At 40.3% G+C, this 18,820-nt stretch overlaps 1 protein-coding gene across 14 annotated transcripts in view; it reads left to right on the plus strand.

Annotated features, from left to right (window-relative positions):
- Positions 1 to 18,820, plus strand: part of NCKAP5 (NCK associated protein 5) — a 1,007,163-nt gene that overhangs the window by 739,385 nt on the left and 248,958 nt on the right. For all 14 annotated transcript variants that reach the window (XM_057505668.1, XM_057505671.1, XM_057505672.1 and 11 more), the window contains one exon: positions 9,079 to 9,228. In XM_057505668.1, the coding sequence (XP_057361651.1) occupies positions 9,079 to 9,228 (150 nt within the window). The remainder of the gene's footprint in view (positions 1 to 9,078; positions 9,229 to 18,820) is intronic.

The raw sequence follows: 18,820 nt of genomic DNA on the forward strand, positions 1-18,820 counted from the left end.
CTGAAAGAAGTAACTGAGTCTGTGGAAAGAGCATGACATTTAAATCAGAACTGTATTTAAATTCTGGCTCTGCTGCTTACTGTTAACAGCTTACTTAATAACCTATGGGAATTTCTTTTCTTGCCTGTTAAAGGAGTTCCAGAATATCTGCCATGCATCCCCATATCTATGAGTGTATAAAATGGTATTATGAGGTTGTTTAGCTTAACTCTGAGATGTTATTCAAATATTAGATGCTTTTTATTATGTCTACTGTATTCTGGAGAGAACTTAATGTTTTATGCTTGCACCCTCCCCCTAGTCTCTGCCTTAAGTGATCAGTCCTAAATTATAGCTTTTAATAATTTTACTATCAACTAGTAGGTGGAGTTAACATATGGTTGGATATTCAGAATGAACAAGAATCTTTTCTAACTTCTACGATTGACTAGCTTTCTAAAGTTGGATCGTTGGATGTCTCTTTATCTTCCCATGGTTTCATTTTGCCAGCTTCAAGTTAGAAAACTGCATGCATGTGAGAGGTGCATGTGTGTTTGAGAGTGCTAAGAAATAAGAGCAGTCTCCATCAGAAAAAGAATGAATAAGCTGGAACAGAGTATAACTATTATCATACATGCAGTGTTTCCATATGTTGGCTTTATGTCAGCCATCAAACTTAAAAATAACAAAAATAGAGAGATGAGTGAATTTTCTTTATTTTTTTCAAAATCCTTGTAACCAGAAGATACTTGGAATTACTTCTGCCATAAGCAAATACCCTCAGAGAGGACTCACATTGGGGATGATTTCCTGTGAGTGTTACAAGTGTCTTCCACTAAACTCCCACTTCCTGTTGCTCACCAGGACTTTCATTTCTTACAAGCAGGGCATGAAATATGCTAAATGTAAAGGCTGGATTAGGAAACCGAGAGCCCAAGAAAAGCACATGGCAAAAAGAGGGAAGTTTTTTTCCAAGGAAACATTTGGGGGTAGTCAGGGAGGTAGACATACACTCTGAAAAGAAGCACAGATTTTATTAAGCAAAATATCTTCTAGAGCCAACCTTAATGCCATTCTGTATTAAAATCATTAAACTTCAGCAATGTTTTAAATACTTATCCTTCCAAGTTGAGTTTTTAAAGATGATCAAACTCATAGAAATTTCAAGCTAGAGGGACCTCTGAGTTAGTCTATTTCTGTGCATTTTATTCACAGATAAAGAAACTGAGGGGCAGAGGAATTATGTGACTTGACTAAATCACACAGCTGGTTAGTGGCAGAGCTAGGACTGGAATGTAGATTTCTTATTTCTCCTTGTTCTAAAACTTCATAAAAACCGGGTCTGTGTTCCTGCCCTAAATAAGAACAGATCACTGTGAGGTAGAACTCGATGGACCTCAAGAACACATACATGAGGCTCACTCTCCCCTTATCCTATCAAATTTAATGCCAAGGTGTGTCCAAATGTGACACACACACTGCCTTCCCTTCTGACCTAATTTGGGGTTCTTCTGTCATCTCCTCATAGTTCTAGGCTCAGACTAGTGTCACTCCCCCAGTGATGGTGTGGAAGATGGCCACCCTGTTGAGATCTAGCTTTTGCACACACAGTCAGGCAACCACACACACCCAGTGGGGCTGCTGGCTGTGTGTGAGGGGGAAGGGAGAGTGTTTAAATTTAATTTATTACTTTTCTTACTATAGAAATTGTGAGCTCATCATGAAAACCAGTTGCCCCTTTCCTATCTCATGTAGGGCACTGATGGACAGATTTCTCCTTGTTTTTTAATAAAAGCAAGATGCAAGCAAGCATTATTTTTAAATTAGGAAGGCTTTGCAAGCAGGGGAGTTGTTTCCCTCCCACACTTCACACATGGAACCTATCTCAGAACCTTAGTGTTCATTGATGCAGGAGCCATTGAAAATAGTTACAAATTTGTAATGCCATCTGCATCTATGGAAAGGAACAGCCATAGCATGGTGGGCACTGGACTCTCACAACTGAAATAGAAATTTCCTTAGAGCATCTTATCACACCAAGGTAGGGCAATTTCTGTTGTAGACCGACATCTGACATCTACTAGTGAAGTAGGATTTAGTAAGTGAAAGGTAAGTATGGCCCAGTTAACCTGGCTGCCATCTACTGTCCCAATGTATTATTAATAGACCCCATCCCTTACTCTCCAGTGGGTATTGGTTTGGATGATTAATTATCTGTTTATTTAACATATTCATTATAAGACATAAATCAAATGTGCAACCTTGAAAGCTTATCTAAAGTAAAAGTGATTTATGTTCTATGCTGGAGCATTTTTGTCTAGAGGTCCTTAAACTTTGGCCTGGATTAGAATTACTTGGGTGTTCTTGGAAATTAAATATTCCTGGCCCCACTCTTAGATATGGTGATTCACTAGGGCCAGAGTTGGCCAAGGAATCTCCATTTCAAAAAGGCAACAATTCTCTCCTGACACATCACATTGAGTCTGATGCCACTGGTAGTTGGCCCCCACATGCACTTGAGAACAGTCAGTGGCTTCCCACTGCCGTTAGGGTAAGCGCAGACTTCCTTGACTGATGGCCCAGTGTCATCAGCCCATCCAGCCTCATTTCCCTCCCCAGCTGCCAAGGCCTACCTTCAGACTTGTTAAATTGCCTTCCCTTCCTTCCGCCTTGTGGTTGTTTCCTGGTTAGCTCCTGTGGTGTTGGCTGTGGACATTTGCTTTCCTGACCTCTCTTTTCACATCCCTCTATTACTGATTCTTGAAGCACCTGGAAAATTTTCTGCATGGCACACAGAGCAGTACTGTTTTGCATCCACTTGTGATTATTAATTGTCTCCTTCCACAAGACTAAGCTCCATGAGCCACACGTTTTTCTTCCCCTGTATACCCCTGGCATCTTCTGCAGTACCTGGCACATAGGAGCTGCTCATTAAATATTTGTTGGATGAATGGATTAATTAGTTGATTATAAAGTAAAGTGACCTCATGAAACCTTCCTTGTGTCCTACCGTGTGCTAGGCTGGGGGAAGCTGGTGACCCGAAGATGAGTAAGATACATTTTGGGGAAGGACATCATGATCATTTTCCTGCCTAATGTTTTTGAGTGATCAGTAGCTGGCCCTCAGTGAAGCGTTGTCCTGCCCTTTGCTCCCCGCACTGTCTGTCATCTGTCAGAGCGGAACTGATGCAGCCCAGAGCTTTGTGTTGATTGATACCATTCTACATAGATCTGATGAGGCTGACAACTTGAGAACAAGATGAGGTCTCCCCCAGAGGTGAATCATTACTCTGGTAACCACTTAGAGAAACTTACAACTCGAAGAATTGCTTTATGTACGAACAAGGCAAAGTTTGATTTAAACCCTCAAATGCTAACTGAGCTCCTAAATCTTTAGCTTCCTGTGTACTGACTGGTATTTGTTGAGGCAAACAAGCTTATGGTCTCAACCATATATGAAATATGTGGGGAGTGAAAGCTGTTTGTGTGGTAGCCTCACTTTTATAGAATTCACTGCCGATTAAAATCCATAAGGAACTGAAACATGAAAACAGGTCACCACAGAATCATCTTACTCTCTTCACAGCATCCTCAGGAGTGGGCTGGGCTTATTTTTCTTGCTCATCTCTTAGAGGTTCATAGGAGAATGTATTTTATTTAAAACCACATATTTCTGACCTCTTTCTTGCCCTTTCTCTTTTTACCATGTGTACCACAAGTGACTAATTAGCAAAGGGACTAAAATTTCCGATTGAAATGTGTTTCATTTGGGTTATTTATGTGTTGGGGTATTTATGTGTGGCTAGAATACATATACTTGATTTAAAAAATATTATCATGCTTTTATGGGTATAATATGAATTTAATAACTGTCCTTTTTGAGATTGACAGTAGTAATCTGTCAATGGGAATAGCCATTCCCAGCTCTCTCAGACTGTTCTCGTTTCTATGATTTTCTCTCCACTTATTTTCCTCTGTTGCGCATCTACTTACATAAAATCTGCTCTTTCCATCTCCCTCTTTCTCATTTACATTACACTCTAACACTCTCATGGGTAAGTGATAATGGAGACAAGAGTGAAGAAAAGGAGGGCAGACAGGTAACTCTACTCGTGGATTTGTTCCCGGTCGTCTGAGGGGGTAGAATCCAAGGAGATACGCTTTTAGGACAGTGACTAGTCTGAGTGGCCTACAGATGTGGCTTTCTTCCCTAGGCAGTGTTACATCAGAGCAGCCTCACGCCTCCTCTTTACCTGTAGCAGACAATGGCAGGGGCCTGTCCATACCCCTGCTCCTGTGACTTCCACTGATCAGCATCTGTGTGGGAGGACACTTTTATGTGACAGGTGTGCAAAACCTTACTTCCTGGGGCAGGCTGGCAGTGCCAGGCACTGACACCCCATCAGCTGCCTACAACCAGGGATGCTTATGGGGTTGGTGCATAAACACTCTGAGTTCTCACCTGTGGGGTAGGGTGACTCTGAGACCTGTGCTTTGTGCCATTTTCCTGAGTTTCCCATGACTTTAGCTACAGCTGCATAGTAATTTGCCCTTTGATGGCTGCCTTCTCCTCCCTGAGTCACTCATCTACTGGCATTTCCTTCCTTTCTCAGATGACCTACTTATACTCACATCCTTGTTTAAGAACCAAGTAGACACTAACTAGTGACTTAGAAATACTAACTGGGAGATTCAGCTGTGAAGCGATATTTGCAGGGAACCACGTTTGAAAATCCTTGGCTTTTCCATCAGTGCCCTTCCTCCTCTGCCTTGTCTGCTTTGGACATCTCTTCATACGTCCTCACCTTTGCTCCTCTCTCTTTAGTTCTTCAAACAACTCGGTTGTCTATATCTTGAAAAAAGATTTCCACTTGTCTCTGCAACGCCGCTTGACTACAGGTCTTTATATTCCCTTCCTTGTCATACTTTCAAATGCACATCTGAGAAAATTGCCTCTATTTTCTCTTTTCACTTTTTGCTTAACCACTGACAATTTGGGTACCATCATGACACTTTAGTCAAACAGCTTTCAAGTCTCCACTAACAATCTTCTTCTTATAAAATGTAGACATATTTTTTTATGTTCTCTTGTCATTTCTGTCACCATTGATCATATTGACAACATTTCCTTCTTGGAAATAGTGTCTTGAGTATCAGTTAAGTGCTTAGAACATTAGCATTGGAGGAGACATTTAATCCAACTCTTTCATTTTTGTATCTGGAGGGAGAGGGGAGGACTGAGAACTGAAATGGTCAAATGATTTGCCCAGCAAGGTGCAAAAGTGTAAAAACTGGGCTTTTAATCCAAGGCTTCTGACCTACCATCCAGTATGAGAACTGCTTTTGGTAAGTTTTTATCCAAAACCTTCAAGGTATTACTAATTTTTTTCCTTTCTATATAAAAGCCTCCCAGCTAGTCTCCTGTCTTCTTTCTTCCACAGCCCTTCTCTGCTACCGCAGTCAGAGTGATGTTTCTAAAATGTAAATCAGAACCTATCACTCCCCTGCTTGACGTCCAGTTCTTCTTTAGTGTGGTTACAATAAAATCCAGACCCCTTTCTGTGCCTTGCAAGACCCTCCATGTTGTAACTCTCTTTCTGATCACATTTCCTTTCTTACGCTTACGGGCATTGCGTTCCGTCACACAGACTCCCCTCAGCTGACCATAGAGGCAAGCTGAGCCTTGCCCCCGGGCATTTGCTTTGCTGTTCCTTCTATTAGGAATTCTATTAGGAACCTTTATCTCAGGCCATTGCATGACTGCTTCCTTCTCATTTGGTCTCAGCTCAAAAGGCCACTTCCTTAGACAGCCTTACATGAATTGTCTCCACCTCTAACATTTTCCCTTAACATACCACTGTCCATCATGTTTCGAGGTTTTGTTTTCTTCATGGTATTTACCAGTAGCTACAATTAAATAACTTACTGACTTGACTTGGAATGTGTCATGTTTCCCACTGTTAGAATATAAGTTCATAGAATATAGGAATTCTGTCTGGTTTGCCATATTTCTAGCACCTAGAATGGCAAATGGCTAAAAGCTGCTGCTCAATAAACATTTGGAGGTGCTCCATTACAAATGAATTGTCAGACTTTTTCTGTCTCATTTCCAAGAATCTTTTCTTTCTTTTACTCTCCAATCCTGTACCAAACTACTCTCTCAAAAATTTTTTATGCATTGCAATCAAACTTGATTCCTCACAAACCAATAAGGGCAACACTTACTCCTGACAGCAGTCTTCATTTCAGTTTTCTCTTTAACCCCCAACCCCACCCTGTGCTCTCTCACTGTTGAAGTTGTATTACTCCGCCAAAGCATACATCATGTCCCATTTCCATGAAATCACATCTCCCAGAGCTCAATGATCACCCTTTCTTCAAATTATGTAAAATTACCCTTGCATTTTATGTAATCTGAATACTGATATATAATCTATAGAATCTCCAGTTGTTTTCAGTTGTTTCATATGATAATATTTAGGCACTATATCTGGACAGTTTAATGTGTATGTGTGTGCAGTTGAGCATCATTATTTGTGCATTTTGTATTTATGAATTCACCTGTACCCTAAAATTTACTTGCAGCCCCAGAATCAGCACTTGGAGTGCTTCCATGGTCAGTCATGGACATCTGTGGAGTAGGGGAAACTTGGAGGCACCTGGTACCCGTGTCCCCAGCTAAGGCCTGACAAGACAATACTCTTCCAGCTCTCATACTGTAAACATGCATCCTTTTCATGCTCCATTTCGTCCCAAGTTTTTCATATCTTACACTTTTTGTTTGTGATTTCACTGTTTAAAATGGCCCCCAGCACAGTGCTGAGGCCTGCCTAGTGTCCCTAGGAGCAAGGAGGCTATGATGTGCCTTATGGAGAAAATAGATGCTAGGTAAGCTTCGTTCAGGCCTGAGCTATTACAGTGCTGTTGGCTGTTAGCTCAGTGTAAGTGCATCAACAATATGCATTAAATTAGGTGTCTTTAAATAGAAACACTCATAAAACAAGGTTTTATATTGAATGGTGATGAAAATGTTGCCTACAGGACTCCAACCCAGTATTTCCCTTTGGAGCAGTATTCACAAATTCGGTGTTCATGACAACCATATAGAGCATAACCACCGTGAATAAGGAGAGCTGACTGGTATTTGTGTATGTCACATGTGTTGGCATTAGCTTCATTTAGGCATTAGGAGACAAACCCTATGTTACTGAAATGAAGTAGTTTGTCCAAGATCATTTGCCGAGCTGGTAAATGATAGACATGGAATCTGACTGTCCCATTCCAAAGTCTTTTGGCTTGTCCATTCACCACACCATCGGCTTTCCATTTTTTAACGTAACTGTAGAAGTTATGGTGATTATATGTGTGTGCAGTTGTTATTATTGCAAGACGTGTGTGTGTGTAAAGACAGAGAGGGAGAGAATACAAGTGCAGCAGGCTAACAGAGCAATGAAAAACCATAATTTGTGCAGAGAAATAGACATATTTTTAAAGACAACTTGCCTTACAGCCCCAGAATAGTGTTTCGTGGCAGGCAGCTCAGTCTTAGAAGAGAAGTAGAAGGGCCTCTTCATTTCAAAGCTGAGTTGGTAACTCTAGACTTCAGGCTTCTTTTCATGAAAATGAAAGTCTGACAAGTGACCAAACCTTGAAGAATCAAAGCCTTACTATCACAACCCAGATTTTTGTCCTGGCCTGAGGATCTGTACTTTAAACTTACCCAGCATTTATCTGAGCTGAGCGTGTCCCCACTGTGGAAGTAAACTACCTGCATGTTGCATGTGCTCAGACCCCGGTGTGATTTCATGAAGAGCTGTCACCTTCTTTATCAATTGTGCTTTATATAGAGAAGGAGAATTTATATGTTGAAATTATATGTTGAAATCTGTATAAAACAGATTAACATGGGTCAAGTTACTATGTGGTCTCTAGATATATGTCTAGGTATTTATACATATTCATGTATACTTATACATATGTATATATTCATTAAGACACATTTTTACATACATTTTTTTTCAACAAGTTAAATCGTATTTTTGGAACATCCAAAGCACCTTTCTGAATACAGTTTAAAAATCTGCTTTTTCTCCCCCACTTACACTATTCTTCACTGTAGACTTTGTAAGTGCGCAAAGATAAAAAAGCATATCTTTTGTGCTTCTGTATTTGCAAATATTCTCAGTTTGGTGCTAACTTTAAAGAAGTCTCTCACTATTGAGGATCCAAGTAGCCCAGAGTTGCCAACCAGCTATATTAAGACAACAGTTTCTCAAGTGTTGCATTTAGAATTGAATAGTGTGATAGAGTGATGTCACCTGGTCTATATAGCATAAGCATTTTTATATATATATACAGTATGGATGAGAGTTTTTCCATGTGATATTCTCTTGACATTTCTTTTTCTCTTGAAAACAAGAGCCAATCATGAGGCTCAAATTAACACCCCTCAGCTTCCCAGAAGCTGCCAGAGATAAGGTTGAGTGAGAAGCTTATGCCAAGAAGAAAGACAAGATAACAACACTTTACATCTGCCTCAAGGCTATCCTACAAATCCTGGAGTGTTAGAAAAGGGACTGTGTCATTGAGCCAAAAGAACTAATTGGTTTCAGCTTAGACTTCTGAAATCACTGTCATTTCCATATTTTATGGTATTTTATTTTCCCTTAATTAAATGCTTACATGTCCAGTGACTTCCATGATCCTATTTTGAGGGACTGATCTGTTCACAAAGCAAGGTGTCAAGGTTGATTGAATTTCCCCAGGTTAGAGCACAGCTGAATTCCACAGCACAGATAAAAATGAATTAACTGCAGGACTATACCTAAGGCTTCCTTGGGTCAGTCACTTCTCCAACAGGGCAGAGGACCAGGACATTCAGAGGTGGTGACCCAATAGCTTTGTCCTGCCAGGGTTCATTAAAAAATGTCTACTCTCTTCCCTAATCTAAGCACCAATCAGAATCTGTATAGCAAAATCTCCTCTGCCTTAGCCCCAGCAAGCGTGCAGAAACAATGGAGAGACTCCACCCTTCTCAGCCTTCCACTCTTGCTTTTTTTCAGCAGAGATTATTGAAAACAATAATTCCTCTTGTTTCAGGAAAAACTGTCAGAGGAAGAGAGAAAACACAAGGAAGCTTTGGAAGACCTTCACGTGACAGTCGACGAGGATTCAAGGAGTGAAGGCAGCAGTGCAGATGAGGGGAAAGAAAAAACCAAATTGCTGTTAGAAAGATTGAAAGCTCTAGAGGTAAGAAATGAAAACATTTCTACAAGTTTAAAGAGGAAAGGAACAGTTCCCTGCTTCTTTTATTGGCACTGCTTTTGAGTGACTATACGTCTTTCTCCTTGTATCTCCCATTGTGATACCTTTGCCAGTTAGGAGCAGGAAGTTCAAAATTTGTATCCCTGAAAGTCTGGACCTAGTGACTGGGACTGCACAGCCTTAAAAAGAGTACAAAGGACAATAATTCATTGTAAATTCAGGTCAGCGCTCAGACTCGATCAGTACCCCTAAAACTGCCATTGATGGAAGAGGCTGTGTTTTATTTCACTTTATTTTCCAATACTTAACATAATGACTGAATGAGTGGATGAATAAACAAAACACCCAATACTATTTAAGGGTGATTACAAAAAAAGGGAAAGTTTTAATCAATAAAACCATTTCTTCAAAAAAGAAATCTGTGCAGAAATTCAGCATGTAGAACATAAAAGTAGAGGTGAAGATAAACTAAAGGGAGCTTTAAGGTTTTTGGATGCCTGCAGTCCTTCAAAACCCTCGAACCACTGGTCTCCTACTTAGTGGCATTTGACATCACCTTGGGTGTTAATTCCTGAATGTTTATAACAGTCTTCAAAGAATATTCCAGTTATTAGTTCTTGATTGAACTTTCACCTGCTGCAAGACTCATCAAAGATGTCTTTTTCTGTGAGTTGGCTTCTCTCCTTTCAATGGATTTTCTGTTGATGTATAGAGCTGGGGCATAATTACTTTTAAGCAAGGACTATGGTTAGCCCATCTCATCTTAACAAACTAGGTTCAAGGTGTTGTGCCCCATTTCCTTGAGTCCCCCGTGTGGAGCCGCAGTCACCAGCCTTAATCGCGAGATGTAAGAGCAAAACAGGTCTTTATTGCTAGTTCGAACTAGGATCCCAGCGGCCCGTCAAAACACAGGACTCGGTCTGAGACCCTGAACAAAGTTCTCTTTTCGCTTTTATACTTTTGGAACAGTTAGGGGCTTTCCAAGGGGCGTGGTGGTCTATTGTGACCTTAGCTGATTGGCTGAAGAGGGTTGCTGGGCAAGGTTTCCGAGGGAATGGGCGTGACTTGAGCGGGAAACTCAAAATGGGGGACACAAAACAAAATGGAGGGACATAGTTATTCAAAATGGAAGACACAAAATGGAGGCAGGGGTCTTGTAGGGGACACAGCTATTCAAGATGGCGGACACAAAATGAAGGCACATAGTTATTCAAGATGGGGGACACAAAATGGAGGCAGGGTTCAAGCTAACCTTCCAGGGGTCCCACACAAGGGACATTCAACCAACATCAAAATATGTAGTTCTACTATGATAGAGTCTACAGAATCCTGAAAATGTCAGTAATGGGGAAGTCCTGTTCCCTGTGCCTGGTTACTACAAATCCTGCCTTGAATTGACTGTGTTGTGTGTAGCGAGCATACCTTTGTACTGTCATTTCCTCAGCAAAAAGGTTAAGCTATGACTTTGCAGCCAGATTCCCAGGGTTTTGTTTAAAACCCAGTTCTACTACTTTATACTTTTGAAACCTTGAGAAGGTTCATTAGGTTCTTTGTGCTTCTGTTTCCTCAACTGCAAAAGCAGGGACAGTACTAGAAATTAACCTTACAGGGAAGTAGTGGGGATTAAATGAGTTACTATTTGAACAATGGTGTCTGGCACAAAGTTTCTTCTATCCATCTATTCCAAGGCTCCTGCCTTTCCTTCACTCATTTTATTTCCTATTTGTCAGATACAATGATTAACAGAGGAAGTATGAATGAAGGAATTCAGCTTCTCCATTCAGGAGTGAGTGAGGGTAGACAGGTTAAGCAGTGATGTCAAACATGGGGCAGAAGAGGGGTCACCTTAGGGAACCTTTGCTGCTCCCAGTGGGCAAACAGCCAGGAATCACCCCTGCTCCCCAGAGGTGCTGGTCCTTTTGTCACTTTTAAGATGGTCGCTGTGAAAGGTGGGAAGCATGCTCAGGGGACACTGAGGTTGCCATCTGAGAGCTTTTGAGGATCTCATAGCTTTGTCTTGAGGTTGAATTAACTGGTTTTATTAGTAGGAATAAGTGGATCTTACAATTTCTTATTTCCTAGAACCATGTACTTACATGGTTAGTTTTGTTAATAATTACAGGGGCAATTGCTCTTAGTTCATCTAATTGTCATAAAGACAACTTTGTAAAAGATGTTTTATTTAATCAAGCTGAGAGGTATTTAAAAATATATTTGGAGCAAATGTTTCTTAAATCTTCACTGAGGAAAAGAGAGCAGTATATATATATGTATATGTACATTTTTTTTTCTTTCAGTCTTTACACTTCAGTCAACAAACAATTCTTGCATCCAGCACTAGTTGGATGCAATAGATGATATCACTAATGCCATTAATTCCCACAATTTTAATTCATAAATATTTTATTTTCTAAATTAATTTATTCTAGTCAGTGTTACTGTTTTGTTCAATATTAAGTGAATTCTCTCCTTGCTCTTCAATCTCACTATTGTCTATTTGAACAGATAATAAAAAGAGACCCTCATTTTTCTCTCTCTCTCTCTCTATAGATAGATACACACACACACACACACACACACACACACACACGTCTCATCCAACTTTCATATGAATTTCTTATGTTACTTAATTGTATTTCTAAAAATTTGCTGTATGCGTTCTCTGTGTAGGACCCTTTGCTTAAGTTAGTAATTATTGTGAAAAAATAGAGGGCTTATTTTGTCAGACTTCAATCAGAGCTGATCACAGACCCCACATACAGATTTATACACTTTAATAAAATGTCCTATGGAAGTTTGTAGAGGAATTAAATATAATGTTTCAAAATTACTTTGGCAAAATTTGATGTTGTACAGCAAGATTTTAGAGAAAAAGTATTTCCCATCAGTGTGTCTTTTAAATACCCATATTTGTGTACCCTAATTTCTTGGCCCCTCATGTTGTAGAAAGCAGAGAAGAATGATTTCAGGGTGATGAGAAGCAGCCCACCTTAAGTACTACTTCCCCAAGAGGTCCCGAGAAGGTGTGGAAAGGAGAAGAGATGCAGAGCTGACTTCTAATATTATGTTCTTGATTAATATCACAACCATATGAAAAAACAACCTAGAGTGTAACTGAGCAATCCATGACCTTGCAAATTAAGTACACATTGTCCAAGCATGATATCCTCCAGCTTCAGGGAACTTGAGTGCTCCCACCCCCAGCCCAGAGCTGTTCCCTCTTGCGGCCCCTCCTGGGGCTGAGTCCTACCCCACTTGATTTTCAATCCCTCTTTATTTTCCTTTCAAAATCAATCTCATGTGAAACAGAGTCCCCTTTACCCAATTTTCCAAAAGCTAACCCCACAAAGGATATGGGGATAGATAGCCACAAAGGATACCTCATGGCAGACTATTCTAAAGGCTAAGGTCTTTGAACTTGGTCTTTCGATAGCTGTTTCCTGCATGTCCTTCAGTGGCAGGGCACTTCTCAGTCGTGCCTTTCTCAAACTCAGTCCTCAGCCTTCTGGCACAGCACATGTCAGCTCTTTCCTGCTTGCTCCCTGGTGCACAGCCAAGTTCCCCATTATTTATTATGCAGAGCTCCTTAGGTCTCTGCACCCCACTCATTCCATACCATTCCCAGCATTCACCAAGGTATTTTGCTACATAAGACATTTACCTTCCAAAAACAACTCTAGGGCTAGCAGTCAAAAGAATAATTACACACACACGCACGCACGCACACTTTTTCCCCAGCAGTTGTTTTCTCTACTCAGTGTCTTGGTTCCAGCACTTTTCAGTGGTTCATGGTAAAGAGTAGGCCATTTACCCTCACTGCCCAGGACCTACTTTCCTTGGGCCTAATTATAAAATTATAAATTATTAATTTAGGTCCTGTTGTCTGGTGGAAAAATCATTTGGTGTATTTTATATCTATGCCATAAGGACCACATAAGTAATCTAGATGCCAATTACACTTTTCTGTAACTTTTAAGTGCCAGATGTAGTGTTTTCTGTTTTTTAAAAAATTGCGTTTTCAAGACAGGTGTTTAAGAGACTACTTACTCAACTTAGAATAAATCTCACTTTTATCAATTGCACTGCCATGTCACAGGCCCCTTCTATCAAAGGGGCCTCTCTCCTGCCCCATTCCAGACCACTAATTCAAGGGATCTTCCTAGACTGGGCTTCCACAATCCACTGACCTGACCTGGTGTCTTCCCTGTTCTCTACTCCTGGGCTTTGGCCTCAGTCGCTGGGCTTGCATACGGCAGGCTCCTTGAAATGCATGATTTGCTTATCTTCAGACCCCCTTCCTTGCATTCCTACCCACCCTTTCTTCCCACTCATTGACCAGCTTCACCCCAACTAGAAATCAAGCTGGACATCCCCTCTGCTCACTCCACTTCCGTAGCATCTCTGACTCCCAGACTCTAGCCGGGGTGCACAGGCTGCCACCTCTTGGGAGTTCTGAGCCTCCAGGTAAATGCTGATGCCTCAGTTACTGCCCTGAGGTCAGAAGAACTTGGCTTCTTATATGAAAAATTTATATTGTGCAGAAAAATTTGGCAATTTAATCCATTAAAATAAATAAGCTTTTTCTACTCAGTTATACCTTTCAGTGAAAGTATGACAATTGATGTGCTAAACAAGCATTTTTGTTGATTAGTAACTTCTGTTTAAGATGAGGTAGTTTAAAATAGAATTCTCAAACTTGCAAACACATGACAATTACATGTTGAGTTCATAGTCAATAGATATTTATTGAATATTTTCTATGGGTCAGATCCTGGGCTTATATCAGTTTTTATGCTGTAAAACCACAGTAAACAGAGACAGAAACTACACACTTAAATAAAATAAAAAATAAGTAAGCAGAGAAACAAATAGAAAGTACCTCTGAATAAGAAAAGAAAAGGTGATATAGTAGTGGAGAGAGTGTGAGATGGAAACAGAAGTACTGATGACCTCTGATACTGGACCATTTGGGTGCAATATTATAATACAACAGAGAGAGCTGTGTGAGGACCTGGAAGAAGAACCAGAAGTAACTGCCAAGTGTGAAAGCTTCAGTCTGGTAGAAAGTGTGGCCAAGTTAGAGGAACAAAAGAAAGAACTTTGTCCTGGGACGTAGGACATAAGGTTAAAAATTGGAGGATAATGAATTCAGAGGTAGAAAGGGGCCAGATTCTTTAAAGCCTTATGGGCCATGATCACAGTAAAGACTCTGAATTTATAAATTTAAAGGGAAGCCATTAGAGATTTTTAACTAGGAAAGTAACATGATCTGACTTGAGCTTTAGAAAGACAACTCTTGCTGCTTGTAGACTAATAGCAGGACAGAGGTAGAGATAGGAAGACTAGGTGAGACGTTGTTTCAGATGACAGATACATAGTAGACTGGTGTAGGGTGGGTACCAGTGACTAACAGAAAATAGTAATACTATTATATGGTAATATCATCAGACCTGTAGGGAACACACACTCACACACACACACACGCACACACATATGCACACACACACTATTCATAACAACCTGCAGGGTGAGGTAGAGAGGATTGTTATCCCCATTTTACAGACAAGGAAACCTAGAAATGTTGGGTAACTTGCCCCAAGGTCATGTAGTCAGTAAGTGTAAGACTCAGAACTTGAACTCCAGTATGGCTCCACTATGCTATGCTAGTAAGAAATGGTCAAATAGGATTATATTCTAGAAGTAAATCCTATTGGAATTACTGAAGGATTGAATGTGGAATATAAGAGAAAGTGAGGATCCAGAGTGACTTGGGTTTTTTGGCCTTAGCAGTTGAGTTGGGGGTTGTACCAAATTTCCAAAAAAGGCAAGGCTTAGAGAAGAGGTGACTTGGGGAAAGGACCGTGCAATCATTAGTTTCTTTTGTCCACGTTAAGTTCAGATTCCTAGCAGACATTTCAGTGGTGATGTTCGGTAGGCGGTGGGATGTCCTAGGCTAAGGTCACAGCTAGAGATACAGATTTGAGAGTCATTAGCATAAAGATGACATTCTACATGGTGGGATTCAATAAGGTCACATCAAAAAAGGGCAAATGTGGACCTTAGGAAGACAGACGATGGACCCCCATTAGTGCCCCTCCATGAGAGGTCAGGAAGAGAAAGAGGAAGAGGAGGCAGCCAGTGAGCCTGGGAAAGAGCAGTTAGTGAGGTTGGAGGAAAATGAAAGGTGAAATGTCAGAGGAGCCTACAAAGAAAGCTTTTCAAGGGCAGTCTTCTTGAATACTGCAGAGAGAATGAGAAAGGTGAACACAGAACTCTTCACTGTTTCTGGAAAAGGTGGATTAGCCAAAAGCTTGATAACAGCTTTTGATTGGAGTGGGTAGGAAGGCAAGGAAGTGAAGACAGCATGTACAGACTACTCTTTTGAGAACTTTTCCTGTGAGGGAGAGCTGACATGAACAGAGTCATAGCTGAAGAATGACATAGCACAAGAGAAGCTCTTTAGAAAGACAAAACCAGGTGACATTAGGGCATGCTAGTGCACAGTGGGAATGATCCCATGGAAGGGCTGAAACCCGTGATGAAGGAGGGAAAAATATAAATGTACAAGTGAGGTCTGTAAGCAGACAAGAGGGATGAAACCCATGCAGAAACAGAGCTTCGAAAAGTGCAGATGTCTAGATGACAACCCAGGAAATTCCAACTTTTTAAGTCTAAGAAGGAGAATAAATATCTGTATTTTTATAAATCCCTGAGGGTGATTCAGATGCACAGCCAGGATTGCAAACCATGGATACAGTTTTAGAGTGATATTTAGAGCTCTTCAAGCACCTTAAATCTAGTTTACTCTCATACCGACAAGCTTTCACTGGTCTCAACCACTTTTTTTTTTTTTTTGTAGTTTGATACCTTTGGTAGTTTTTTTTAATTTTTTTAATTTTTTTCAATTTTTATTTTGCTATCATTAATCTACAACTACATGAGGAACATTATGTTTACTAAGTTCCCCCCTTCACCAAGTCTCCCCAACAATCCCCATTACAGTCACTGTCTACAGTAAGATGCTGTAGAATCACTACTTGTCTTCTCTGTGTTGCACAGCCCTCCCCGTGCCCCCCCATTATATATGCTAATCATAATGCCCCCTTTCTTTTTTTTCAACCATTTTTTAATGTAACTTTTCTTTGCCCCCTCTTGAGATTCACTGAGCCTTCAAACTTAGATGCAGAAGCTCTTCTCCCGTGTGCCAATGCCAAAGAGCTTCTGAGCTGAAGGAGAGCTTGTAACCAAAAATGCTCTAAAACAGCTTCTCACCTGCATTTGATGGCCCCCCTGATGTGGCTGTGGGTATGACACACCTAGGTTTGGCTTTGAGTCCTTGCAGATGAGAAAGTCTAATCTCTCAGCATTCCTGCTTGGCTTTAAGTTCTAACTTTGTTCTTCCTCTCACTTTTATCCTTTCCTGTCCTAAGACAGTGTAAAAAGAAATTTAGAAAGCTATAAAGCAGCATGCTGGCAGTAGTTTGAGGAGAAAAATCCTTAACTGTTTCCTTCTAATCTTTAGATTCTGTGACAGTTTGCTGACAGGTAACTCCAGACATGCCTGTTTATGGCATCTGGTATCTGTCTTTCTCCTGATTAATTTGTATCCAACTGTGGGTCACCTAGCAACAATCACTAAGCTAGGATTAGAAACAAAACTCTTTGGTAAAGGGGCTTGATGTTTCAAAAATAAAAAAATCCTATCCTGTGTAAGTATATAACTTTGTATTAGCAGTTTTCTGATTATAAAAGCAGTAAATAGTCATATAAAAAATTGGGAAAATATAAGAATAGAGAAATTGTAATTGCACCAGTCAGAAATAACTGCTATTGACATTTTGGCATGTATATTTCCAGTCTTCCCCTACCCCCTGCCTTCCTTGTACTTAATCAAATCAGCAAATCATAAAAATATCACTTGTTCTTTCATGTCATATGTCAAAGTTATTTCCCCGTGTTATTCAGTGTTCCTTAAAATAAGATTTAATGATTGTGTAGAAATGTATCAAATGAATGTGAGTACCATTTGTGTTAATCCCTTTCTGTTGGTTACTTAGGTTGTTGACACTTCTTCATTGTTATAATGTGATGAGATACTGGTACATAAGCCTTTATACACACATATTTTAATGTAATATTTAATAGTGACCATTCTTTTAAAAATGTTATGCAAGTAGACAGATTTCTTCATACCCTTTTAAGAGTCAGTGGCTCTACAGAGTTCAGAATTGCAGAATGACTGTGATGGGTGCAGCACAGTTAGGGAAAAGCATCTGACCTACCCCCTCAGGAGCCACCATTGTTGCTCAGTATAGGGTACATGATAGGGGGATCCATGGGCTGCTGAAAATAGTTTCAAACATCTAAATTATTGGGAAAAGTTTACATTGTGGGCAATCCTGCTGTTCTTTCAAGGTATTCTGTTTATGATCCCTATTTTCAAAAAGTCTTAGAGGCTCTACTCAGTCCAACTTAGAAAGCATTGTCATGAAACTAGCAACTGAGGTGTAACAGTGGATGAAGGCATGGGTTCATGCAAGCATTCAGACCACATCACGGAGCTTTCTCCATCTCTCAGCTCTGCTCTCCTCTAAATTGTTTTCATTCTTAGGCAGGCTCTCACCATGCTCTGGCAAAGGTGGCAACCAGAAGCTTCCACATCATATCCCACTGATCAGCACCCCTGAGAAAGTAGTTCTCCCTCCTAGCAGTTCTACTAAAACTCCCAGGCTCCAGGAAGGGATGTCACTGGCATGTGTACACATCTTGGCCATTGGGACATCTCAACTGATAGTCTCATCAGTTCCATGATTTGGCAAAGTTCTTGTGTTTAGTTATTTAAATGTCAGAAAGATAGGCTGCTCCTTAAATATTGTCTTTTCTTTTTCCTCTGTGGTATCTTCTCCTTTCTTTTCCCCCATCCCTTCCTCTTCCTCCTCCCTCCCACCCTCCTCTTTTCTTCCCCTTTGTCCCACCCTTTCCATTCTCCCTTCTTTTTCTTCTCTAAGCCTGGGATGCTACTGGATGCTTGAATTACAAAGATCCATGGAGCATTTTCTCTGCTCTTGAGAAACTCACATTGTTGGAAGGAAGATAAAAATATACTAGTTTAAATAATGAAGATAATATATATTAAAATTTCAAAAAACTAAAAAGCATGTGCAAGAGTCAATGGAGCACCTAGGTACAGATATCTAACTGGATTTTTTCAGGAGAAGGCAAAGAAATAAGAAGGTGCCATTGGAACGGAGTCTTTGAGACTTCATGCACATTTTCTTGGCAACACTAAAGGAAGTCAGAGGGAGTTACCTGGATAAAAGCAGAAAAGCTTGGAATAACCTCAAGGAGCCATCAGGACTGCTTGGAGCCTAGGGTTCATATGCCCAGAAATTAGACAAAAGTCTTATCCTGTCTTAGATGTACACATGCATGGAGCTCCCCATCTGTCCAACACATATATATCAAGAGCTAATAATGTTTATCTTTTAAATTCATGAAGTGGTCTAATCAAACCTCTAATCTGTCTAGAGATGTTCTTAACAGCTGTTTGAATTTCCACAGTACCCTGGAGATGCAG

The sequence above is a fragment of the Manis pentadactyla genome, chromosome 8, assembly GCF_030020395.1.
Source record: "Manis pentadactyla isolate mManPen7 chromosome 8, mManPen7.hap1, whole genome shotgun sequence".
NCBI lineage: Eukaryota > Metazoa > Chordata > Mammalia > Pholidota > Manidae > Manis > Manis pentadactyla.